Source organism: Stegastes partitus, unplaced genomic scaffold (assembly GCF_000690725.1).
Source record: "Stegastes partitus isolate 25-593 unplaced genomic scaffold, Stegastes_partitus-1.0.2 Scaffold350, whole genome shotgun sequence".
Classification (NCBI taxonomy): Eukaryota; Metazoa; Chordata; class Actinopteri; family Pomacentridae; genus Stegastes; species Stegastes partitus.
Genome location: NW_007578081.1, coordinates 259,204 through 285,153, shown reverse-complemented (window position 1 = coordinate 285,153; position 25,950 = coordinate 259,204). Strand labels below are relative to the sequence as shown.

General features: G+C 42.2%; 2 protein-coding genes across 2 annotated transcripts; one reads left to right on the top strand and one right to left on the bottom strand.

The window, feature by feature from the left end:
- Positions 1 to 696: 696 nt before the first annotated feature.
- On the top strand, positions 697 to 11,040 carry chmp2ba (charged multivesicular body protein 2Ba). Its single transcript, XM_008284183.1, has 6 exons — positions 697 to 884; positions 3,753 to 3,844; positions 6,439 to 6,633; positions 7,443 to 7,545; positions 7,826 to 7,932; positions 9,245 to 11,040. The coding sequence occupies exons 1-6, from the start codon at positions 851 to 853 to the stop codon at positions 9,359 to 9,361; spliced, it is 648 nt and encodes a 215-aa protein (XP_008282405.1). The 5' UTR covers positions 697 to 850; the 3' UTR covers positions 9,362 to 11,040.
- Positions 11,041 to 14,730: 3,690 nt separating this feature from the next.
- pou1f1 (POU class 1 homeobox 1) lies at positions 14,731 to 24,524 on the bottom strand. Its single transcript, XM_008284182.1, has 7 exons — positions 24,389 to 24,524; positions 22,435 to 22,596; positions 21,568 to 21,666; positions 16,390 to 16,650; positions 16,049 to 16,213; positions 15,073 to 15,133; positions 14,731 to 14,971 (listed from the first exon to the last, which is right to left on the bottom strand). Exons 1-7 carry the CDS (start codon positions 24,522 to 24,524, stop codon positions 14,731 to 14,733), a joined length of 1,125 nt encoding a protein of 374 aa, XP_008282404.1.
- Positions 24,525 to 25,950: the final 1,426 nt, after the last annotated feature.

Genomic DNA, 25,950 nt, shown 5'->3' with positions numbered 1-25,950 from the left:
AATGGGAAATTTCTTTGTTGCAATTAGGATTTTATTAACATTTTCCTCCCAGTATGCTGCCTTCAAGTACAACAGGGAATATTGTGAGACTAACTTTATTGGAAACCATTAAGCCAATTTAGTAGAATTTGCATGTTTCCATCAAACTGTCCTAAACAAACTGCACCAACAAAAGCTTCTGTTGATTTTACCGTGTTTGTCACTACTGTCATTGCTAAGGTTGATATTATATTTAGTTTTTCATAGGACTGCTAGTAGAATGAAGCGACTCATGCAATCAAAAGGGTTTGAAATCTAATAACCACAGACTATAATTGTGACCAAAATAGTTTGGATAATTTTCAAGCTGTCAGTGCAGTGGCAATGCCAGCAGAGTCTATCAGTGTGTGGCTTTTGTTCTCTGGTTTGTCTTGGCAGACCTTCCGTACTGCACAGGTGTCTGAACGAGCCCAGAAATAGTAATTTAGGTGATATCCCTCTGCATTAGACGCCAATATTTCAAAGGCTTGCTATCGCATAGAAGCTGCTGTGTTTTCGTTTGTTTGTTTGTTTGTTTTTACTAGTTTTTAACTCATTTTTAGGGCTCCAGACACGATTCTAAACGCGACTGTATATTTTACGAAGTGCAAGTGAAGGCATCATGAGAGTCCCGCCGTGACGTCAGGCGGAGCCGTTGACTCAGTCAGCTGAGCGAGGAACTCAACAACAGAAAGTCAACCAGGAAACAGCGGCTGCTAAACTCGCCACCGTCCCGGTCCGACGGCTAAACGGCGTTATTAACGACAGGAATCACACGGTGTACCAGTACAGGAATTGTATTTTACTATTTAGGTTGATATAAAACACCAACATGGCTTCCATTTTCAAGAAGAAGACTGTCGACGGTAAGTTTGCTGTGTGGAAAAAAGCTAGCTAACTTGTTTTTAGCCCCAGCGAGCAGCCTGATGTGTTGCCTTCAATTAGCTGTGCTAGGTTAACTTGTTTTACCTGTTCTCAGTCTTGTTGAGTCATTAGCCACATTGCTGACTGACGTCTGGCAAAGAAACGCTGCCAATCTCAATGTAGCTTAAGTGAACAGGCTATTTATATATGTAGCTGGATTACAGTGTAATCCTTAACGGCGATATATGATGTTAGAAGAGGCTGCTTTGTTCCCACTTCACGTTTTTTTTGTTAATGTTAGACTTCAGAGTGGGTCTGTGTTGCCCCACTAGAGCTAAAATGAAGACGACATACATAAGCCTCGGTTGTCATGAAATGTTTTTCAAGACGTTGAATGAATAATGTCAAAAAGTATTGTCAAATACAGCCTTTGTCCCCACGTTAGTTTTTATTTATTCAGATTAATTCAAGTGTTCCTTCACCTCTATTCAATAAGAAGACATTCATTTGGCTGCATGACTCTCAGACGCCTGCCTTCATGTGCTGTGAAAGCAGATTTTTCCATCAGAGTAATAAAAGTTGTGCAATGTCAAGGAAGCTTCTTAATGTATGACATCATTGTTATGCTGTCGCCGTAGTTTGACATTTTAATTTAAATAGTGTACAAGTGTAAAAAAAAACAGCCTTTCAATCAGAAGATGTCAGTATTTTTCCTCAGGCTTGGTAATCAGCCTCGCAAGGTCGAAATGGAAAACCAGCAACCACTTTGTCAAAATTAATGAATCAATTATTCTATCTCAGATACTGATTACATTGACTCTGCATGCTGGGTTTCCAGAGGGAAGAAACTCCACCTTTTCCATATATGAAGCTTGTTTATGTGGGAAATTACATAATCGTTCATCAGCTTCTTGTCTGCAGGTTAAAAATAAGCTGCGTTGGTTGAAAATCTTTTCAAAGCACTGCCTACTTTCTCCTCCCATCATTGTCATTCCAGTTTCACCCATACCGATCATCTGCGTACCGTACTCACTGTGCCGCGTTACCTCCACTCCTTGTCAAGCCATTGTCAGGTCTTCTCAGCTGTGACTGGTCGCAGTCCCCGTCTCAAGTCCAGAATTTTGCTCATCTCTCAGTCTCGGGACACAGTTTTTGCCCCGGGTCAGGTGGTTGAAGTGGCTTTTTTGGAGAAGTTGGAGGTTTGGGGCTTAGATCACGCATATTTGTAGGACGATATCCCTCCCACTTTGAGACGTTAGCGACACGTCACCTTATACGTATATATGAATCGTTCTCACAAGTGGTCCAGCGCACTGACGTGTCATCACCGAGTTCATAGTTAGGGACATTTTTAGACAGATAAGCTTTTTTTTTAACCTGTGGTCTGCTTTTTCCCAAAAAGTGAGACTTACATATTTTATAGAAGCATATAGATATAAGTTTTTTAGAACCACATTGTTCACTTATTGTCCTCCTTCTTCTTTTTTCATAATATAATGTCATATGTACACAAATCTGTCTGTCCTAGAGGAGGGGTCCATCCTCTGCTGCTCTTTCCTTTTTTCCCTGCTGAAGATTTTTTATTTTTTTTGGAAGTCTTTCCTTATCTGAAATGAGGATCTAGGGCTATAGTGTGGCGTATGTAATGTAGATTATTAAGCCCTTTCAGGCAAATTTGTAATTTGGTGGTTTCTGAGTATCACTGACTAGACTTGGCTTGATTAATTTATTTATTTCTGTATTTATTTTTTCTTAATTTTGACTTTATTTGAAGATTCATTCAGATTTAAAGCTGCTAAAGAAACTGCTGCACATCAACACATCCATCAGCTCTTCTGAATTTAGACTAAATCAGATTTATGTTACGAAGCAGCTGATTTAAGAATAATCCTAAAATGGTATATCGGTCCTGAAGGTGCGTGTCTGTTTCACTGATTGCTTCGGTCATCACTTGCTCTGAAGCTCTGGATGAATGTGTGACTTCAAGGTCATACGGTATCTCACATGATGCCACTTTGTTTTTGCGTGGGCGGTTTAGAGTTTGACTCAATATTGGTAAGAGCTGTCCAAGCACTTCCACAGTTGGCAGCATCGGTATGCGTTTCCCGTGCGCTGCTGACTACTCCGTTGTGTTTCACATGCGTTCTGGGCGCGCACTCAAACATGCTCGCTATTAAGGCACTGGCTAGATGTTTTGCATTTCTTCCAAAGCCATGCAGCTGGCCGAGACCCTGCCCTTTTTAAACTGCACTTCCCCAGAAATGCGGCAAACATAATCATCTTTAAACATTGTTCAATCAATTTTTACTGTTGCCTCAATAGCATGTTTTATTAAAAAAAAAAGAAAGTACAGTTGAGGGTGGTCCACATTTAAACCAAACAGGAGAAGAAAAGAAGAAAAGGGATGGGTCCCCACATTCAAGCAGCTGGTCCTTATATGTGCTCTCTATTCAGCTGCCAGCTTCTGATTATGTAGGCTGTGCAAGTCTTTAATTCAAACGGCTCACACTGAGGGCAGAGGTAGAGGTCATTTACTCAGCATAATAAATGTCTGTTTATCAAATGGTGAGAAGAAACAAACAGCTAAAGTCCCCAAAAAAGATGTCTGTCATATCAGACAGCACAGCCTCTTTGCCTTTAATCCGTGCAGATTGATCGTGCTTACTGCTGTGCATAGTCACTACTCAAAGTCCCATTCTGAACCAGGAGGAACCTTGTGGATAGTCGGACAAGTTCATGAATGCAATCCCATCAGTTCAGAGGATGTATGTTTGTGATTTGGTGGAAACGGTTGAAGGAGCTACAGGCATTGAGTCTCTTACAAAGTATTAATTGGTGATTCATTTTTTTTCTTCTCATTTTCTCCAAAGATATAATCAAGGAACAGTCGAGAGACATGCGTACCACCCAGAGACAGATCGTCAGAGACCGAGCAGCGCTGGAGAAACAGGAGAAGCAAATGGTAGGAGCACATGTGTACACTCACACATACATACCAAAAGTCTGGGGAACAGGAGTATCTGCATACGAGGCTTTTTTGTGTGTGTAGATTTCTGCATATTGCATCAAATCTTTATTAAGACCCCCCCCTGCTTCCCAAACACGCACACAGCTACAACCCCACATGCATATTGCTTCTATTTCCTACAATCTGGGATTGAGCCTGATTGGCTAATGGGTCTAAATTAACAGAAAACCGTGATCTGGTATGGCGGCTTAGCTTCAGGCAAGTGGGACTCCTCTCACACACACACTCACACAGTTACACTATGAGGCTGTATCACATTTGCACGTAGCCTTTCTCCACTCTAAAAGATGAAAGAAGCTGCCTGTGTCCCTCAGTTGTATTAAGTCAATATCGTGCAGGACATAATTACCCCCCTTGGGAAAACCTCATTTTTGTTCTTCATTAATGCTTTCCGCTAATTAGTCGAGTTTTTAAAAGCTTTGTTGCCCATTTTGAATAAAAGATGCTTTGCCTAAGAAATGAAAATGACCTGCATTTGCAGTTTAGCACAATCACGACTGTCGACCAAACACACGGGCTTTCAGTGGGATCACAATCACACACATGCTAAATAAAAATGACACAGAACAAAGGTTATCCCCCAAACAGCAAAGTGTTTTTTTATGGCAAGCTGTTCTCTTTCTTTTAACATATTTTTATCGATGATAATGTGAAAGAAGAAAGACACTGGCATGTCAAAATTAGGGCAAAAGAAATGCTGGAGGTCTTTAGAAAGTGTGAAGCTAAAATAGTGTCCATGTTAGTGATGGCTGTTGAGTTGTATGTTGCTGTTCGTTTTATTGGAGAAGTTTCTTTATTTTGGTTGTTAAAACGATTTTAAGTCAGTTTTAGACCACAATTAGAATAATTTAAACATATACCACATATAATGAAGCATTGAAAACCCTTGATTTTTCTTGGGTCTGTTTTTTTAACACATCGTTCAGCCGTTGTTCAGAAAAATCTTCAGCATTTTTGCCCTTGTTATTACATTAAGGTTCCCGTTTTCTACGAGGCAGAGCCTAACAGCCTCACAGTTGTGCGCTGCATTCCTTCATGTCTAGGAGAGCACTATCTATCCATCACCCCCACTCCTCCACCTCCTCCTCCTCCTTCCTCTCCTGACAGGGCAGTAAATATGACATTCTCATCAGCAGCAGTCCCACCGCTCTCATCTCTGTCTTCCCCCCCGTTAATGCACTCTTAGTTTTTCAGATGACACTGCAGTTGACATTATTATTGTCACTCTGTGCTTTTTCTGTCTAGAAAGTCGTTTTTTTCCCCGTGGAATTCATTTGAATTGTTCACAAGGAGGCAAATGCAGGTTGAACCGAATGCACCTGTTGTGTATGTTTGTGAGACACAGAGCTGAGTGGGGGAAAAGCCTTTTGCGTTTGCACTATCAAATATTAATAATTGATTGTTGTTTCCTGAGGAGGATGCTTTCAGCACACGCACACACAAGAAATAAACAAGACATGCCGGTGCTGTTGTGGCGGCGCTGACGGGCCTGGCTCGCTCGTCGTAACCTGGAGCTCTGCTCTCGTCTCTTGGGACGCTCACACACACTCGTGCCCACACACAGGATCCCTGTAGGCATCAGTGTATTTCTGATGTTTACCAAAGCTAAAAGCATGTATTTGCTTGCCAACGAGTAACATTTGATCCGTGTGACTGCGTTTACGATGCGTATGTTTACGAACATAATGGTCTCACTGGGACTCCGTGGGGATGTTTGTTTATCAATACACACTATATGTGTATGCGTGTGTGTGTGTACTTCTACTGTAAGGTGTGTAAGAAGAAGAGATTCAAACTGGTATTCATCAATACTACCAAACCTTTTACTGTATTACTGTAAGTGATTAACTACATGAGAAATACGGAAGAAGAAAAGTGAAACCGTGTCAGTGTCAGAATGGATTGATAAAAACAGAAGGCAAGGAATGGATTCCAAACAAAACGCCATCCTCAGTCTGTCATAGTTTGACGAGATCTCAGTGTTTTTTCTGACATGATGTCATGATAGTGAAACTGAACACTGGTGGCACTCAGTGACGCTGACACACTTCTTTAACCATTACTTTGTGTGGATATTTTTCTTTTTTTGTAAGGAATCGTTCCTGCAACACAATATTTTGAAGGGTCAGCCTCATATCCTGTTTTTTTTTGTGTGCATTTTTATGCTTTTGCAATAGGACATTACCTCTATATTTTATGCTTATTTCACTATTAGGCAGATAACCCATGAAGCAAGGAGACACTAACACATTCAGTCGTCACAGTAGATTTGTTCCAGCTACATGGGTTACGTCTAAATGAGAATTTGAAGCCATATGCTGTTGCTTCCCCTGCTGTCTGTCATCACTCAGTGAAACCAGTTCTTACCATTTTAATGTCTATTCTATACACACTCACACTTTATGTTTGAACAGACGTTCACACAACATGTGTACAAAGAAACATTCAGACTGAAATGAAGAGTCTTGTAATTGTTGAAAAGTTTACCCAGTGCCTCATGTCTTAATCTTTCCTCTTTCCCTCTCCAGGAGGCGGAGATTAAGAAAATGGCCAAGAGCGGTAATCGCGAAGCATGTAAGATTCTCGCTAAGCAGTTGGTCCAGCTTAGAAAGCAGAAGAATCGGACGTACGCTGTCAGCTCCAAGGTCACCTCCATGACTACGAAGACCAAACTCATGAACTCCCAAATGAAGATGGCCGGTGCCATTACTTCCACAGCCAAGGTAAAATCCTTATATTGTTCAGTTCAACTGGTCTGCCAGGCAAAAACGACGGTGTTGTCACCAGCAAGTCAAACAAAGTCATTATCGACAGGGCAAGCTGTAAGACCAAAATATGCTGTAAAGTTTATAGTTTACATGTCTTCATAGTCATTTTTTTTGTTTAAGAGAGATGAGCATACTTCACAGATGTACAAGTGCCAAATAGCAAGCAAAGGGATGCACTGATCTTCCAATATTTAAAAAGTGGACCAGTAGAACTAATTTATTTCATAGTTTTGCCCACGGTTTGATTTCTAATTACTTATAAGTGCATATAAATATATCAGTACTTTAGTGTTATGATTAAAGTATTAATGTGGGATCTGTTCATGTTTAAATCCACGTCTTGTAGCATCGCTGCTAATGGAGTGTGAGAGACGGTAATTGGCCAGGAGCGATGTGCGGTACAGAGTCAGACTTGGCAAACATCGACAGGTCAAATATAATTAGGCTTCAGATTAATGGAGTGTGATGAGGTGTATGTGAGGCCGTGTTTGTGTGAGAGAGAACGTGTTAATTGTTTTATATCTGACACACACAAACTTGGTGTCAATACACAATTCATGAAAGGAAATTTAGCCTCAACATTTTTCACTGAGAGTGAAGCTTCTCTATATGAACACAAAGTCGTTCGCCCGTCATTAGCGTCCTTGTATTTTTTACCATTCTGTAAAAAAGACAAACGGTTATGCTAAATCCAAGAGCAGCTCTCACAGCAGCTAAAATGTCAAGATAAATATCTCTACACTTCTTTCGATAATGTCTCCTAGACAATGCAAGCAGTCAACAAAAAGATGGATCCAGAGAAGACCCTGAAGACCATGCAGGACTTCCAGAAAGAGAACATGAAGATGGACATGACTGAGGACATGAGTAAGGACACATAACATACACACCGCTCTGGTATTTACAGGCGTACCCAAACCAGACTGTCAGGATATGCAGGGAGTGGTGTGAGCAGTGATGTGAGGTGCAATTTATTGTTATAGGGTTTTTGAAAAATGCAAAACACATATTTACTAGCGTGAATACAAAACGACATTTGTTTTTGCCAAAAGTTACCTAACTGTGAAGTCCAAACTTGTGACTGAAAATCAATGGGTTTGCCTTTTCTGTCTTTGTCTCCTCCCTTCTTGACTCACACTCTGTTCAGTCAACGACACTTTGGACGAGATCTTTGATGAGTCCGGGGACGAAGAGGAATCTCAGGACATTGTCAACCAGGTTCTGGATGAGATTGGCATTGAGATCTCAGGGAAGGTAAGAAATTCAAAATGAGGGAGAAACAAATTACCTCTGACTTTATCTCTCTCTTTTTTTTCTTTTTACCTGAACTGCATACGTCCTATTGTTCGAATACACTCTAAGCCCATGTGCAGAGCTGAGGAAGAATCAGTACCACACATTTTACAGATGTAGCTCGTCTTAATGGAGCACACAGCCCCTAGCAAGATGAACAATCAGCCTTCCACATGGCTTTATTCAACTGTTAAAATGTTTTCCAGCTGCCACATGGTGGGGCTAGCCCTCAGCTTTTCCAGCTCTGCATACTGTTTCCCTCATAAGTGCCAGGCTGTTTGTCTGCTGTGTGTCTGGCTCCCCCTGGGGTCCCCATGAGTTATTACCTCTCACAACACAAAGCACAAAAGCACAAATTGCCCAATAAAGAGGCCCACAGCTGGAGAGAACAAACAGGCGGTTTAATAAAATCGACAAAACTGTCTTTGATTTTTTGGCAGGAGGGTAATTATTTCCTGCTAAATCGCAATAAAAGACTGAGCACATAATTCCCTGAATGCTCTCTTATCAAGCAGTACAAGAAAAGCATTTTTTTTTCTTCCTTTTTCAATCAAGCCGGAAGCTGAAAGGAAGTTACAAGACTCATAAACTATGGTAGTTTGAAATAAACTTAGCATAAGCATCCATATGTGTTGTTCATGTTTGCTGGAATCATTCTTCTGTGTTTCATGATGATGTGTGTGTAAAACAACAAATGCTGCAACTGACTTCAGGTTTTTCACCAAATCCAAAAGTGATTTGATAAATATGTACCGAGACCTACTTAAATTAATGATGCCTTTTGGTGAATACCAGATTGTTGTGTATAACATCAGGCAAAAAGGTGGCAGTATTTGATCATTAACCAGCGAACATGTCAGCCTGCACTTTAAAGAAGAAATGAAGAAAGTTTACAGATTAACTTTGACAACTTCTGCTCTGTTTAGCCGTGCAAATAAAATGATTATTGCTGGAAAAGGACTTCTTTAAATGACACTTGCTATAGAAACCTAAAGGGACATCACACTCATTTATACAGCAAACATTGCATGGGGTTAAATAGTAGTTTATGTAAATGTAACTGACAATAATTCTAATTCTGATTAAATCTGAACGGTTCTTTTGTATATGGATTTGTAGTGGCGCTGTGCAGCTGTGCATGGCAGCCATTCTGACAAGTATGACGCTCTGTGATTATGTGTGTGTGTGTTTGTGTGTTAAATCTGAAATGGGTGAGCCTGCTAATGTGATTTTTTTTTTTTCCTTTTCTTTTTCTGCCCATGTGTGATTCCAGATGGTGAGAGCTCCAGCTGCAGGAAAGAGTGTCCCCGGCGCCGCCTCCTCCTCCAAGCAAGCCACCATCTCTGACGACGAGATCGAGAGACAGCTCCGAGCTCTGGGAGTGGACTAATCGTCTTCCTTGTGTTAATGCTCGCAGTGTAAACCAGTGCAACCTTAATACTGATTGATACAGACTCTGTTAGACACACTGGTTTTGTCGAGGTGCAGGTGAAACAACACACATACATTCAAAGGCATGCAGGCTGGCTGATGCGTATTAACGCACACATATTCTTCTGCAAGTTGCCTTACAGATCATTAGGGCAGAAAATCTAAAAATATTTATGCGAAACTAATATTTATGACGACATTAGAGGGCCCACAACTCTACGGTGGATCAACGATTGATACTTGACCTAAGGAAGCACCTGTTTACCACCGGTCTGTCTTCATAAGGGCTACAAGCGTTTATGTGATCTTTTCCCTTCTGATGTTTCGGTCAATCTTGACTTAGTCCTATAATCTATCAGCTTTTACGTGATTAGAGGTGGGTGATCTTTCTTCGGGGAGTTATTACGACTACAGCATGGGAATTAAAAAGCGCTTTGGGGTTGGAACTTGTATTTTTCCTACTCGGACTATTTACCTGCTATCTTTGTTGCCATTGGTCAATCTAAAAACCTTTCTTATTTACTTCCCTTGAGGCAAACTATCCTCGTTAAGGCACACTGGTTGCGACGTTTTGCCGGTGAATTGCCTCTCTTTGATTTTTCTGTCATCCTGGGGTTTCACAGTCAGGATACACACAACCCGTCACCATACAAGCAAAACAACCGGTCAACGAGCTAATTAATCGCCATGTTTGTTTTTTTTTTTACAATCTTTAGGTATGCTCCTATAGATCCCGGAGACAGATATGTGCATGAGGAATGTGTAACTGACATTAATACCTTCAGGCTGTAGTAAGGCCTTCACATTACTTGCATGAGGTGGTGAGACATTGATCTGAGGGCATTTCATTAGTGCCACTCAAGTTGTGATGCCGTGCAGAGTGTGCGAGCAAACTTAATCAGACAGAAATTAGGACTAATGAAAGACTGGCATATCAAAGAGGTTTGTATCGATTGTCTGACGCTAGCGAGTAATCAAATGAGTTTTGTGGTTCATGTTTGATTCACACAGTGATTGTAGGATGGCACCGGTCCTGCAGTCCCTCTTCTGTTTCAGCTGCTGTGCAGTTACTGTCATTTGTTATTTTAAGCTGCCTCACTCCAACAAACACACGTACACAACAGCAACACGATGATGGAAGGGTTTGCTAAAAATGACACTGTGATCTAAGAGATGCTTTTTTTCTTTTTTCTTTTCTCCAGGGCTGAAGCTGACTTTTCTATACAGTGATTTGTTAATGTCAGCCAGCTCCAGGCTTCGTGAGAGTGACGGCGACATCCTCTCATAGTAACGTTGTCACTCTCTCTCTCTATGGCCTTTTGTTTCCTTATCGATCCACATTGCCAAAACAGAAACGTCTCATTCTTGCATGTGTCTGACATGTACAAATCATAACTCATTGAACTTTTTGCAAATCATCCGCTCCTCTACCTTTTAGCAGTCTATTGTAATTATGAACAGAATCAATGTTTTAACAGATTTTGACATTGTGTGAGTGCAGTTCCATGATTAGGACATTTCCACACAATGTAAAAGGTGTGTGTATACTCATTTTTGTTTCCTTCTTAGTCATTATAAAGTGACTCTGTAAAGGGTTATGGCTTTTATAAGGAATAAAGTTTCTTCAGGTACAACCTAGTGGGGCCCTGATTATTGTTCTTCTTTTGAGAGTCTGAAAACCTTTTTTTGTCAAGCTGTAGCTGCAAATAATGTACATGGTTTGTACATTTTATGCAGAAACTGTAAAGTAGAAGTATTGTTACTACTATTCCACGCAGCCATTGGCTTCCGTTCATTTCCATATAAATGGCAGATCGTCGAGAGTTGCTCAAGCTGTCTAATCGTTCACAACAGACATCAAGTTTGCATTAATTTCCGTCAAAGTGATGTTATCGCTGCGGAGTAAAGCAGCTCAGACTATTAAAATCAATCTGCAAAAGAAACTGCCGAGCAATGATAATGTAGCTCGTCATTACGGAGTCGAGCGAGTTTTTGTGCAGATCAGAAATTACGAACTAGAAGGCGATGGATGGCTGGAGCGGTTGAAGAAATTCTACAAATATCTGAGAGACACCACTGGCTGTAATATAAAGAATACAGTATGTGCTTGTAGTAAATACACTGCCTGGCCAAAAAAAAAAAGTTCATACACTCTAATACTTTGTTGGACCGCCTTTAGCTTTGATTACGGCACGCATTCGCTGTGGCATTGTTTCGATAAGCTTCTGAAATGTCAAAAGATTTATTTCCATCCAGTGTTGCATTAATTTTTCACCAAGATCTTGCATTGATGATGGTAGAGTCTGGCCGCTGTGCAAAGCCCTCTCTAGCACTCTAGCACCTCTCTCTGTGGTGGCCAATCCATGTGTGAAAATGATGTGTCATGCTCCCTGAACCAGTCTTTCACAACTTGAGCCCGATGAATCCTGGCATTGTCATCTTGGAATAAGCCTGTGCCATCAGGGAAGAAAAAGTCCATTGATGGAATAACCTGGTCATTCAGTATATTCAGGTAGTGAGTTGAGCTCATTCTTTGAGCACATGCTGTTGCTGAACCTAGACCTGACCAACTGCAGCAACCCCAGATCATAACACTGCCCCCACAGGCTTGTACAGTAGGCACTAGGCATGATGGGTGCATCACTTCACCTGCCTCTCTGGTAAATCTGGACTCATCAGACCACATGACCTTCTTCCATTGCTCCACAGTCCAATCTTTATGCTCCCTAGAAAATTGAAGCCTTTTTTTCCGGTTAGCCTCACTGATTAGTGGTTTTCTTAAGGCTACACAGCTGTTCAGTCCCAATCCCTTGAGTTCCCTTCGCATTGTGCATGTGGAAATGCTCTTACTTTCAGTATTAAACATAGCCCTGAGCTCTACTGTTGTTTTTCTTCGATTTGATCTCACCACACGTTTAAGTGATCGCCGATCACGATCATTCAGGATTTTTTTCCGGCCACATTTTTCCTTGAAGATGATGGGTCCCCACTATCCTTCCAGTTTTTAATAATGCGTTGGACAGTTCTTAACCCAATTTTAGTAGTTTCTGCAATCTCTTTAGATGTTTTCTCTGCTTGATGCATGCCGATGATTTGACCCTTCTCAAACAGACTAACATCTTTTCCACGACCACGGGATGTGTCTTTCGACATGGTTGTTTAGGAAATGAGAAGCAAGTCATTGCACCAGTTGGGGTTAAATAACTTGCTGCCAGCTGAAAGATAATCGCCCATGCAGTAATTATCCAATAGGAGGCTCGTACCTATTTGCTTAGTTAAATCCAGGTGGCGACTTTTTTTTTGGCCAGGCAGTGTAGTAAAAAGCAAGAGATAAAACCCCACGTTGGCTTTGGTGCTAACAAAAGATTTGTAATAACGTGACAGGTTTATGCATTTATATATACGGGAAACTGTAAAAGTAATCACGATATAAGCTTCCAGTGTTCTCTGAGCACATAAAAAATACAAAGTCTGGTTTAACTTTTAAAGGTATATCTTCAAGAGCAACAGCGTTAAGGCAACTGTGAGACCTGCTTCGGAAGCTTCTCAGCAGCTTTATCTTAAGCACAGTGTGCCTGTAACTTCCCACTGCGCACCCTCAGAAATGTGACAGCAGTCAGCGACCCTGCTGCATTTATTTCCCCTGACAGCACTCCAGTTATGCAGCCATACATTAGTCACAGTGGAAAGTGCTTGTTTCTGAATTAAGGTGTCTTGTAGCTTTATTTATGACTCCTCGGTGAATCGTAGGCTTCGTGCTGTGCGCCCGATCAGACCCGCTCTCCTTACGTACGTATTCACAGGCCACTATGGTAAAAATGAGATATGACACGTGTAATTTTTCATTAGACACAGTTAACTGTCTGCCAGATAGGAGCCGAACTGATTTAACTTTCAGTACCTGGAAATTAAAACGGGACAATTTCGTAAAATAAGTGCAGAAGTTTGTACTAACCATCTTTGGCATATTTATCTTTTCAATCGAGCCGAATGAAGTCATTTCACATCAATCTAACTGACATTTTTATATCACACTTATTTTCATTAAGTCGATCACTTTCGGGCTTTTTCAGGACACAAACTTTCTGGCAACCTGATGAATGCTTGCCTATAATAATACGAGGTCCAGATTTTGTCAGGAGTTCTGTGGGAGGAGGTGTTTCTGCTTGTTCCTTGTCTTTATTAAGATGCTTCACATCAGTCATCCCAACCAGGTCAGACTCGTGACAGGCTGACGCTCTTCTTCGTGTGACACTTTGTCAAAGCGACAAAAACAAAACATCAACAACAAATATGAAAAATTAAATCCATCATACATCGAGGGAAATGGCACGTCGCTGTCAGAAAGTTTCACATATCCCCGACTTTGGACCATAAATCAAAAGAAGTTTCACGCAGTAAAGTACATCGACTCAATATATTAGCTCTCAAATAAATAGGCTGTTGTGAAACTTTAAATATATTACTGTATGGGCTACAGCTACATTGAATTAAATAAAACATTTTTCATAAGACAGTGACAGATAATTAAGAGGAGGACACAGAGGCATCGACTCTAATTAGAAAAACACAAACACTACGACCAAAAGAGTCCTGCTGGTACAAGCAGATGTCGAAAACTTCATTTCATCAATCCACAAAGGACAAAATCAAGGGCAGTATTGCTAATGCCTGTTTTCAGAAAAGGCACAGAGCTGATCTTCACCAACACTCGTCTGCACTCCGGTGCTGATGGATTAAATTATATCGGAGTCTGTCTGGTTCATATACTTCTAACATTCATATAGAAAACAGAGCACTGAAAAGATTCACTGCATTTAAATGTCAGGACCGGCAGCTGCAGCATCAAGCCAGCAGCTCATATGGCGCTAATGAAAACCTTTTATCCTCACAGTTTCAACTTCAAACAAGGGAAAATAATGGCTGGGTTGCTTTTTCTGCATTTTCTTTAAATTGGGTTTCCTGCGACATGGTGGGATTAAATACAGAAACATTTCTATTCAAATAAATAAGAAAAAAAAAGAAACAGCAGTGAGGGATGTCTGTGCAAAGGAGGCACACACTGACTGCTGACGGTGACTCATGTTTTATAGCAAAATTGAGATGCGCTGGTTTTGTTTATTTGTCAGCTTGATGTGTAATCTGAATTGGAAGTTTTAGTGCATCAGCAGCTGCTTGATGCAGGATGAAGGAAGTTTTTATTGGTTTCTGTTGAGTGAGGTTCTCCCATGTTACATCGCTGTCGGACAAATATCTCTTTTGCATCAGCTGCGGTCATAACGGAGCCTTAGTCACGGTGGAGTTGAACGGAGACTCTCGATCTCTAAATTACGTCATCGGCCTTTGCGATTTACTCATCTGTGCTATGCAGTTTGGACTGATTTTGGTCAAGCAGGAGCTGAGGTTGAGGCTTGTTTTGACGCGTTTCTCCCGTTGGCGTCTGTTGCAGAACCAGACTCTGACCACCTCCTTCTCCAGATGGAGGCCTTTGGCGATCCGTGCTATTTCCTGAGACGATGGCTTACTTTTCTCCACAAAGCTGCGCTCCAGGGCCTCCTTAGCTCCAAGGCTGCAGCGTGGAACAAGAGGCAGAGAACAAAGGAGAACCTTGTCAGACCAAACTTATTGAACAGTGCGGTTTTTTTTATGTTTGAGCCGTACGGTACACACCTGATAGTTGTTCTCCGTTTTCTCTTCCGCTCATTCATTCCTATTTTGTCATTGTACAAGGCTGCAGGAAAGTCAGAGAGTGCGTTGTTACTACGAGTTTCTTAGTACGGACATAAAAGTATATCTTTTCAGCACCACAGCGATAAATTGAACTTCTTATTGTTTCCACCTAATCTGGCCTACTGGGCTTTTAATGTCTTATTAATGGTCAAATCAAAAGGGAATCGAGAACATCCAGACTTTCTTTGTGTTCTTTTGCAATGTTTTCTCAGAATTTCTGACTCCTCACTTAAAGTTTTGGCCACTTCAAGGTGACCCAACATAAATCTGGGTGATCAGGAGGTGATTTAACCCTGTTCAGGACTTTCATGTTGCCGTCTGTAGAAGGTCTTTCAGGGTCCGTTGAACCCCAAGAAAGAAAATGTGCAAAATATGTGTTGGTATTTATTATAGGCTTTTATACTATTGATGTATTTTTGGTGCCAAATGCATGACAAATGCATGTCCTTCTTTTTATATTTAAAAAAACAATACCTGTCACCTAAAGCAAATGGCCCGGGGTCCAAAAGACCCCCAAAGTCCTGAACAGGGTTAAAGAAGATGAAAACAGAACAAAGATAACACTTCTGCAATACATACATGCATTTATTTAACTTCTTTACTTTTAATGTTTGCCTTCTTCCCTTGTTGAATTCAAGACAGTTTCACATCTTCAGATCTCTAAGAATCATTTCAATAAAGCAATGAGAGAAACTCTCTCCCAGGTGGAACTGCTTGGAGTCAAGTACAAGTCGTGTCCGAGTCACTTTCAGATCTTCATAATCATGCAACAAGAAGCACGAGTTTAATACCGAATGTTTTGACAGATACAGATACTCTCACACGAAAATCAAAAGTGCAGGTTCGGATAAAGATTACACTCAAATAAACACTCTAAATGGGGGTTGATGGAGTGGAGTGGATGCGTGTGACTCACCACCAGCCAGCTCAGCCTCGTCAAGCCATTTAGCCAGAATGGCCTTGAGTTTGCAGGCGTTCTTAAAGCTCAGCTGCAAATTTTCAAAGCGGCAGATCGTGGTCTGGCTGAACTCTGAGCCGTGCACAGCAGCAAGAGCCTCGCCTACATTAGTCTGAGTGTAGCCTGCAGGTCAAAATGAAGCAGAAATAGAAATACGTTACAGAACACACACACACACAAACAGAGGAGCAGCGAGGTGGGTACACAAACACAGAAGCATGTGTGGTAAAAAGGGTATCTCACGGGTGCAGTCGGACAGCGAGATGGTTTCAAGTTATTTTTAAAGTGATCGTACTCACCGAGTTTGATCCTCCGGATTTTGAAGTCGTTTGCGAACATCTCCAGCTCTCGTATCTGTGGGGAGTCCATGGCCGGGGCGTCCTCCGGGTCCCGCATGCTCTTCCTTTGGCCGTCGCTCTTCATCTCTCCACCGGGGCCCCCGGGGGCCTCATCAGTTGTTAGGAGGGCCGAGGGCAGCGATGAGAAACCGTGGCTTAATGCACAAGAGCCGCTGCTTAATCCATGATCTGGAAACTTGTACAAGCAAGGAGTGAGAGACCCTAGAGAGGGATAAAGACAGATGGAGAGGGCAGAGAGAGGGAAAATTGTTGGTGGGAGACACAGTGAAGACCCTCGGACCAGCAGACAGGCTGTGAAAGCTGCGGGGCCACTATTCCCACATGAGTCCTTAGAGTCTTTATCTCAACACTAAAAATGACATCCCCCCTGGGAAACAACACCACTGAGAGCATGGACCGCCGAAACCTGGAAAATAATTTTCAGTCTTTTGTCATTTTACTATGACAGCCAATATGTTGTACTATTAGGATACAGTCGTCCTCAAATTTATTAATCCCCTTCCATTAAAGAAAAGGCAAAATTCACCCTCAAATAACTAGAAACTGAAAAAAGTAGTAATAAATTAAAATTTGCAAAATTATAGTTTAGTGAAATAAGACAGTGCCTTTGAATTGTGGTCAAAGAGAATAATTAAAAAAAAAAAAAAACTTGGCACAAAATCAGGTGCAGAAGTCTGATGGAGAGTTACAGAAAACACCTGATTGGCTCAAAGGGTTGTTCAACAAAATATTAGTTCATGGGTCCCATCATGCTTGTTTGCTTGTTTTTTATGTATTTTTTTATATTTCTGTTGAACGACAATTCAAAAGCAATGTCATGATTTTCATTACATTTTTATTTATTCTTACTTTTGTCAATTTCAGCTTATTTCAGTGACTGAAGCTGTTGTTTTCCTTCTTTAATGTGATGGTATGAATACATTTGAACTGTAAATGTGACCACCGTCCCTTGAAATGTAGGTTAAACCTAATCAGTCCCTTCCTCTTATTCCTTTTCCTTAACATTATAAAACACTATGTACAGAGGATGCCACCTATGGACACACAGTCACAGTCGCTGCTGTATTCGTACAGATTTGTGTCATGTACAATCAAATCTTTTTCCCCCGTCTGCCTGGGTGATGTTGTGACACTCAAACCAGTTCCATTTACTGATAAAAAAAGAGGGTGAGATGGGTCTGAAAAAGCTAGAATGTGACTTGAATGCGTTTTTTCGACGGCTGCTGAAAAGGTATTCTTTTCCCTGTCACTTAATGCTGTTTATTCCAGCTTATCCATAATTTATCAAACCCTGTCGCTTTCACAGAACCCTCTCATTCTTGGCTTTGGTGTTTCGCCGCACAAAGCCGACTTCTCTTCTTCTGCGCGTTTTGAAAGGGTCCCTATTCAGCCCAAACCAACGTCGCACAACCATATGAAAACCGGTTTGTGCTGCGGTTCTCGTGTAACACGCCACCGTCTACAACCTTCATCTTCCCAGATTGTTCGTTATTTCTACAGGTGGCTGTTAATGTTAAGTGGGTAGATAGAGTAGAGCTGGTGGCTCCTGCTGCCAGTCACCGACAACAGATTCATCACAGGCGACTGCCAGAGCACCATATGGGTGGATGACTAATTGTAATGTGGAATGCGACGCTATCCTTTGCACCAGCACTCTGCACAGCTGCAATGGAAAATAATAATTGCGCTGATTAACTGTGCCGAAAGAACTATGCCAACTAATCTGTCATATTCATCATATAAGATCAGGCGTTAGAAAAAAAATGTCGTCTGCAATAAGAGTCCGACGACCTGTCCAGTCGAATCTTTGTGAGTTTTTAACACTACTTCTGTGATAATGAGCAATGCAACACTCCCCTCTTGTGTTAAAGGGGTTGTAGTGCAAACTATTGTTCGAGAGCAAAAGCTGAATTTATAGATCCAGCGTTGAGTCTCGATTAATCGGATCGTATTTATGGCACACTGATGTTTTTGTTAATATTTAGCGGGAGGAAGTTTCTTTAAAAGCCGACACTGGTGTTTATCAGGTAGCTTTAAACTGAAGCAGCCTTGCATTAAATCCTCCCTTCATTAAGCTGTTTTGTTTTTGTTGAAACACCGTCAGAGGGGTTGAGGGAGGCATTGATTTACATTTATCGACATTTCGGATCTTTTGTTTTTGTGCTATTTTGTCATAGAAGGTGTCTAGTATTTTGTCAACACCATTTATATTACTGAGGGTGGACTAAATGCTAGAGTGACACTGAAGCGTCACATTTAAATGCTTTTTATTTTCCATCAGGGCTCCGCTGGCCCGAACCACTCATCGACTTTGCTTACAGCTGTGATTTTTATGTTTTTCTACGCGTCCTATAAGGATGAGCAGCAGCCCGACAGCTGCTCGCTTCATTTAAATTGAACACATGCAGCACGTACTGACATCTTCTCTACTGAGCTCGAAATGGCACGCTGGAACAAAAGCTTCTCCAGACACTCTGATCTAACTAAATGTTGTCTGAGAGCAGCGACGGTTGAGCCATTTCACACTGTGGAGCTGCAGCTAGAAAACAGCATATTGACAGAAATACTAAAGGCAATAACAGCCCTCACAAGCCTCCGGTATGGAATGTCTGGCTTTCCAAAAGCAGAGGGGAGAGAAGGATGCTATCATTGACCCGCTGCATTGTTCCGTTGAATCTATACACAGGCCGGAGAGTAACGTGGCAGAGTTTGAACCAAAATGCATCAGTGAATTTCTCTCGCGCTGGAGGTGTGAGGCAGAGGTTGAAGTTCCTCTCTCTCTTGAAATTGCTTCAGCTCCAGTGTATGTCTGCCTTTGTCGGTTCGTTTTCAGAGCCGTTTCTGTGGCGCTTAATTGCTTGATGTCTCTTAAACTGCTGTCAGCTGAGATATCGCTCTTAAAATCAACAGCAGAGAAGTGAGCAGGCTGTGCACGGCACTCCTGCACCTTCAAGCTGTTTGCTATCGGTGGGAAGGGATTTGTGGCAAACTCTTTACCCCCGAGAACAGCAGCAGCTCTCGGATGATTCAGCTGGATGCATCCCCGTTCTCCCCACTGTGCTGGCGAGAGAGAAGAGGCCTTTCCATGCCTCTACCTGATGCCTGCGCTCGCGTTCCCAGGGGAGCGCACATACAGCTATGCTGCAGTGAACACTGCTATGGAGACGGACCGGGCAGCGAGCCCCGTTCGCAACACATGTGGGCTTACTGGCTTTGTGAAAACACCTCTGAAGCCTCTGTGTACATGGACATGGACCTTCCAGCTGCTGTACATGTGCACCATCCAACGAGTGTAGCAGCATCAACAGCTTTAGCAAAGACGGACAGCAAACAAACTGACACTGATATGATACCGTCAGTGAAAGCTGCAGCGGCAGGACTTTCCCCGCTGAACATGACGAAATCACAGCATTGACTTTCAAACAAGTGTAAAGTTTTCATGCTCAAGGTCTCAGGAAGCAGATAACTGTTCACGCATTTAGCAGATAGGGTTCAGCATTCATTTGAAGCCTCATGTCTGTGCTTTATGTACATACTCGCTGTCGTTTCAGCTCTATTTTGGTGTCAAACCAAACACTGAGAAAGATTTCCGGCCCTTCAGCTGTTAAACGTGCAGCTGGGCTGGTGGTGTACCGTAAGTGTTGCCTTCTGCGGCTGAAAATGAGGCTGATGAAGTAAAAGAGACCAACTGGGGGGGAACCACGGACGTAATAATTCACTGTGGATTTGTAAGGCGACACCTTTCACATTACATTAAGTCACTTGATCCATTGTTAACATAAAAATAGATTAGTGCGGCTTTAGAAAAATGAAAGGAGCAATTTTCTCTCCCTCACCTCGGCTCTCACGATTAGAGCTCCGTTTAATGATATTAACTCTGTTTCTGCCCTTTCATCTTAAACATCCTTCTCCTCGCTGCAGCTGCTGACCGATTTGAACGCGTCTCATTTTGCGATTCATCAGAGCTGATTTCTTCTTTCTTGTTTTTCTGAAGTGGTTTGTCACTGTTCTGGTTGTTCTCGCTCTTTTTTTTTTCAAGCAAAATAAACCAAAAGCATCCTTTTGTCCTAAACATTCATCATCCCACATACCGTTTCTCCTTCTAAAGTTTGTAGACAAAAGCTGCACATTCATCCCAAACAGGCTGACTGACGGTTATATTTGCCTTCGGTGTGCCGTTTGATCACTCAGCAGTGGAGAAACCGAGATCATTAACGTGACAAATTACCTCCTGGTGGTAATAAGAGTGGACACCTGTTCAATTTAATGCTAATGTATTTCGGCACAGTCTTTGACATCATCGATGATACAATTTCGCGAGACCATTTTGCAGGAACGGGTCGATTAAAATCCTACTTTTGAACAATCCCGTCTCTGCAAAGAAGTTGTTTTACTTCCTCTGCAAACGTTAATAGCTCCGCGTCACCCGGGGTTCATTTTAGGTTTTATTCTTTTTGATCTGTATTTGCTCCCACTTGGTTATATCATAGGAAACTGTTCAGTCGTTCTGTCTCTAACAAAGAAAAATGCATCGCAAGTTAAATTCTGTTTTATCTACCTCAGACCTTGGCAGCTTGTTTATGTCTCTGTTCTTTTATTTTTTCCCCTTCGTTATTTTATGTTACTCAAAAGCAGCAGTATACGCAGGTCGTGTTATGCTGTCTGATAGAGTCGACCTGTTGGGTGAGTGTTTCTTACAGTCTGTGGACACAAGTTAGCTTCAGCATGAAACGCTGCAAGTGACAGAAGTGCTGTAATATTAATATGGTAAGGCTCTTTTTTTCTCCCCTCCTCTTATAAATCAGTCTCTTTGGAATGTTGACCATCAAAAACCCTGACAGCTGCCCCTCCTGACAGCAGGCCGGGCAAGTGGCAAGCCATGTTTGACAGCATGTGTTTAACAAGTGCGCCCAAGTGCTCAAGCGAGGTAATGAAGGCTGAAATTGATTTTAACTGTTAGCAGATTTGAAATTAAATGGAAAATAAACACATTTTCTGCTCAATTTGCCGGATTTAACGTCAGGCCAGGAGAGGGAGCGAGCATGTGTGTGTGTGTGTGTGTGTGTGTGTGTGTGGGGGTGTGTGTGTGGAGAGAGAACGCGTGCTTCTTATCTTTACCTTGCAGTGGGTTTGCACCACTCACCATGTTGGGGTGAGGGACGCCACAGGTCTGCAGGATACGAGTCTGAGAGATGCTGGCAGAGAGCATCTCCTGTGCTGCAGAGAGAGAGAGAGAAAGGGAGGGAGGGAGAGGCTTTTATTCGCAAAAAATCATCATTACTATGCAGCGTAATTGTCACTGTCTGCAGAATAATCATCATCAAAGCCTCTATGATATCCGTCACTGTTGAGCGTTACTGTAATCGGCGCGAGTTATGCTTTTTAGTGCGATTCTTCAACAACAGATCTGACAGGCTGCCTCAGACCCAAACAAAAGTCTGACTGTACTGATGTCTTTTCTGCATGATAAATGGATGGCATTGCTCCTGGCATGCGGATTGGGACCGCGCAATGCCCACACATGCCTGAAAGTGGATAATGTAATGAGTCAGGCCACGTCAGGATGTACGTTTCCACACTCAGTTCATATTGATCGTGGTCGTCCTCGTCGTTATAATCTACAGCATGTTATTATCAGATCGATACCATTTCCCTCCCCATGAATCCTCATCAGCGTCCTAATTTAATGCCAGCGTTGCAATTGTTGCTAAGTGGCATTTTTTTTTATCAGTAAGAAGTCGAACAGTTTGTTGCAGTGATGTTATCATTAAGACTGGAACACGTCACAAGAACAAAACTCCTCAGAGTCACTTATTGAGGGTCAAAGTTGATGATATAAATATATTAAATACAAACATCATTTCCATTCACCAGCTGGGGCTTGATATTGATTTTGTTGATCGACTAACCAATAAACTTTGCTGCCAGACTCATCGCAGCCGTTCCTTCCTAGCTGTCACAAATTCCTCCGCCGCCTCCACTCACCTGCCATCATGCCATAGGTGGCCTGCTGGTTGCTGTAGTGACAGGGGGCGACGGGGTAATGTAAGCTCGGGGGGCCGTTGCCGAGAGCGTTGCTGAGGGAGGAGGGGGACAGGTGCATGTGGGGGCGCTTGGTGGTCTGGCCCAGGGACAGCCCGGACGATACTGATGGAGACAAAAACGTGGTTGAGCAGAGAGGAGGGAGAAACTGAAAACAGCGCCAGCAAGTGTTAGACTGATGCAGAGTTTCATGAATAACTGTATAATCCATCAAATTCAGAATCCAGGTCAGACCTGCTTATGTGTACGAAATACTGTGGTCACATCAAATCTGTAGGAATCTGAGGTCCTCTGAGCAGCGTTTCTTAGCTTAAGACAAAATTAGATTTATGAATTTGTAGCCGAAGCTCTGGAAGTCTCTTCCATTTAATTTATGATCACGATAGGTTACTTTTATTGAGACACATTTGTTGAACTTTGCTTTTGCTTCCGTCCGACTGTCTGGCGCTCTGTCCCTTATTTGCTTTTTAGTGTTTTATTGTAAAGCACCTTGTGATGTAAAGCTTACTCACTATTTTCATCACAAAACGGCTAGAAGCTGTCATGTCTTGGCATATGATCCAATTATATCTTTAAACTGGAGTTCATAACATGTGGGTTCTTACACACCAGTGATGTGCAAGTTCTCAATCAATTTTTACACTTACTGCACTGATTTTACTATTCTCATCAGAAATCAATAATATAAATCATTCGACTAGCCTTTAGTCAGTCGGATTTGAATGCATTTATACTTTAAACTTGAACTAGATAACGATAGCGCTTCAAACGGCTGCATTTGACGGATATCACACCTCGCTTAACCTTCTAAAAGTTGGTGTGAAATGACTTCACGAGGAGCTCAGACGTGGTAGCAAACCAAAGCGCAGACTGATGGTTTTTATTTAAAACCGCTGCTTTGCTAAGTGTCTTTCCGACATGATATCATCTGCTAATTATCCAATTATTCATGCGTTCATCACGCTATGCGGTTGGGTCTTCGCTACAGAGGCTAGTGAATGCTTACTGGTATCGTCGAGATGAGTTGGTACAGACCCACTGACAAGCTGTCCTAAACATCAACAAAACCACTGTACCATAGAGGACAATGGTGCCGTCATTATTTAAATATTACAGATTTTACAGGCTTTTTCAGCCATACTTTATGTCAATCATGGACTTACAAGAAGATGGGTCAATGTGCAGAATGACAGAATGAATCCTCTCTACAAGCTAGTTTACCCCTCTGCTGCTGCTGCTGTAGAAATGCATTGTATGAATAATGTTCTGTGTGATCTAATCCTGTCTATCCTGAGCTGTAACAATCAGCAGGCACTAAAAGCCCCAGGAAGTTTTCTGCACAATGCTCCATCATGAAAAAGACCTTGGGGGAGTTTGTCATACTGATAACATACCCTCAAAGCAATTATCCACTGAGTAGAGACAGCTGGGCCAAAGTAGCTGATTAGATACATTTACATAATTTGGACTGGATATGAATAAATGTATTTTTCCAATTCAATTTATTCTTCCCATTGGCTGAGAAGACGACCGCGCCTTGATAAGGGGGCATCGATGCAACGACCCGGCACGGTCGGATCAATTAGAGGTCCATGAGAGCAACCGGCCCGGCATTCATACACGTATGCAACCAACAGTAGGTGAAGTGTGTTAACTTAAAAAGGCACAATGCCAATATTTTTTTTGAAGTGGAAGACTGTCCATTGTTACGAGGCCTGTCTTCCTGCAGCTGGGTTTTAGCATCACAAAAACATGAATTACGCGTCGCATTAATAAGACACTAGAAGCTTCCACTCACTGTGCAAGAGACAAAGCCGGAACAAACAAGCAAAACAAAAAAAGAAGACGAGAATCATACAAAAGAAAACTACACGACTAGATAGAAGACCGACTTTACCTGCGGAGACCATGCTGTGAGCGTGGGAGGTGGTTGGCAGACAGTCGCTGGTAGATCCATGGTGCATGAGGATGGGCAAAGGTGAATCTCCTGTCAGTGGGGTGAAAGAGTCAGCACCAAATGCCTGACATGCCATTTTTTTTTCTCTCTCTTCCTGGACTGTCTAGAACGGTCCCAATGGTAAATTGAAGTTTCTGACGTGGTCCCTTAACACGCTCCTCGTCTTCACCTTCCCCCTTTTTGCTTGCTTTATTTCGTCTCGCCTCCCATTGTTGCTGCGCCTGTTGCTTCCTTTGGCTTCTCTAATCTTGCCCTCTTTAAATCTGCTTCCTTGCCTTCCTGTCTTCAGACTTGTTATGTCTGCTTTGTCTCGCCTTATGTCTTTTGTCTTGTCTTCTTTGGCCTTCTCTTGTTCTGCTTTGTCTTTTTTTTTTCTGTTTTTTTTTTTTTTCCTGGCTGCGTCTAGCCTCCTTTCACCTCGTGTATCGTCTTCTTGTCTTGTCCTTTTCTCTCTGGCTCAGTCAAGCATACTTCTCCCTTTAGTCACTTGGGAATGTGCAGGTAGAAAACTGTGATGTTACTGTTTTTTTTTCAAAGAGAAATGCATGTCAGCGCTTCAGCCAGAACTCTTCACAGTTTTAGGCACAACTCTACTCTGAATCAAGACTCCTGCAGATGAACTTTGAGGAGCTTCGGGTTCACGATACAGTCGCTACTATACCTGCTGAAATGTGGCTCTCAGCTACACAGATTTCTCTCATTAAGGCCTCTACAGTGCATCTCCCTGTCTTTTTCACTAATATAGATGGAGGTGAGCCAACGTCTGTCATAGCCTCAGCATTTTTCTGCCCTTGTCTACTGCAGGTATTTATATCCCACCCACCTACAACCAACCACCCCCTCTCGACCTATGAGATCCCCTATTTCCTATCGAGCCGCTCGACCCCCCCACCCCACCCACCAATCCCACGTCGGTGCTGTAATTGCTTGTGTTTGTACTTACCTGCGTTCTTCTCATCTCGTTTCCAAATCCAGGATTAGGGTACAGAGCGGCTGAGAAACCCGATCCCGCTGCTCTCTTCTCGCTCCGTCTCCGTCTCTCTCCCTGATTACAGGATTGTGTAGCAGCAATGGGAAAGTGTTGTGAACTCCCAAAATGCTCATTAAAATGACAAAAAACTTTTGTGTGATAATGGATAGTGTGCTTCGGCATGGAGCGTTGATGCAAATTCTCTCAAACCAATTGTCTTTTTTTTTTGCGTGAGTGTCCCCTCAACTAACCCCAACTTAGAAAAACTACTACAGACATCAAATTGCCCTGCAGGAGCTTTCAGTTTTAAATTGTTTTTTTTTTTCAGAGGGGGAGACGGGTCACCCCAGGTTGACCTATTTGCTGATGTCCTCTTAGAACCAAAAAGCTCCTCAGAGTGAAAACCTCGGAGAGAGCGGAAGAAAAGGTTAGTCCTGTTTCAGTATGGTGTCCATATTGTGTTGGATGCAGAGTGCTCCAGGTAAAGACAACAAGTCTCATCAGGGTGGATAAAGGTTAATCTGAAGAGCGT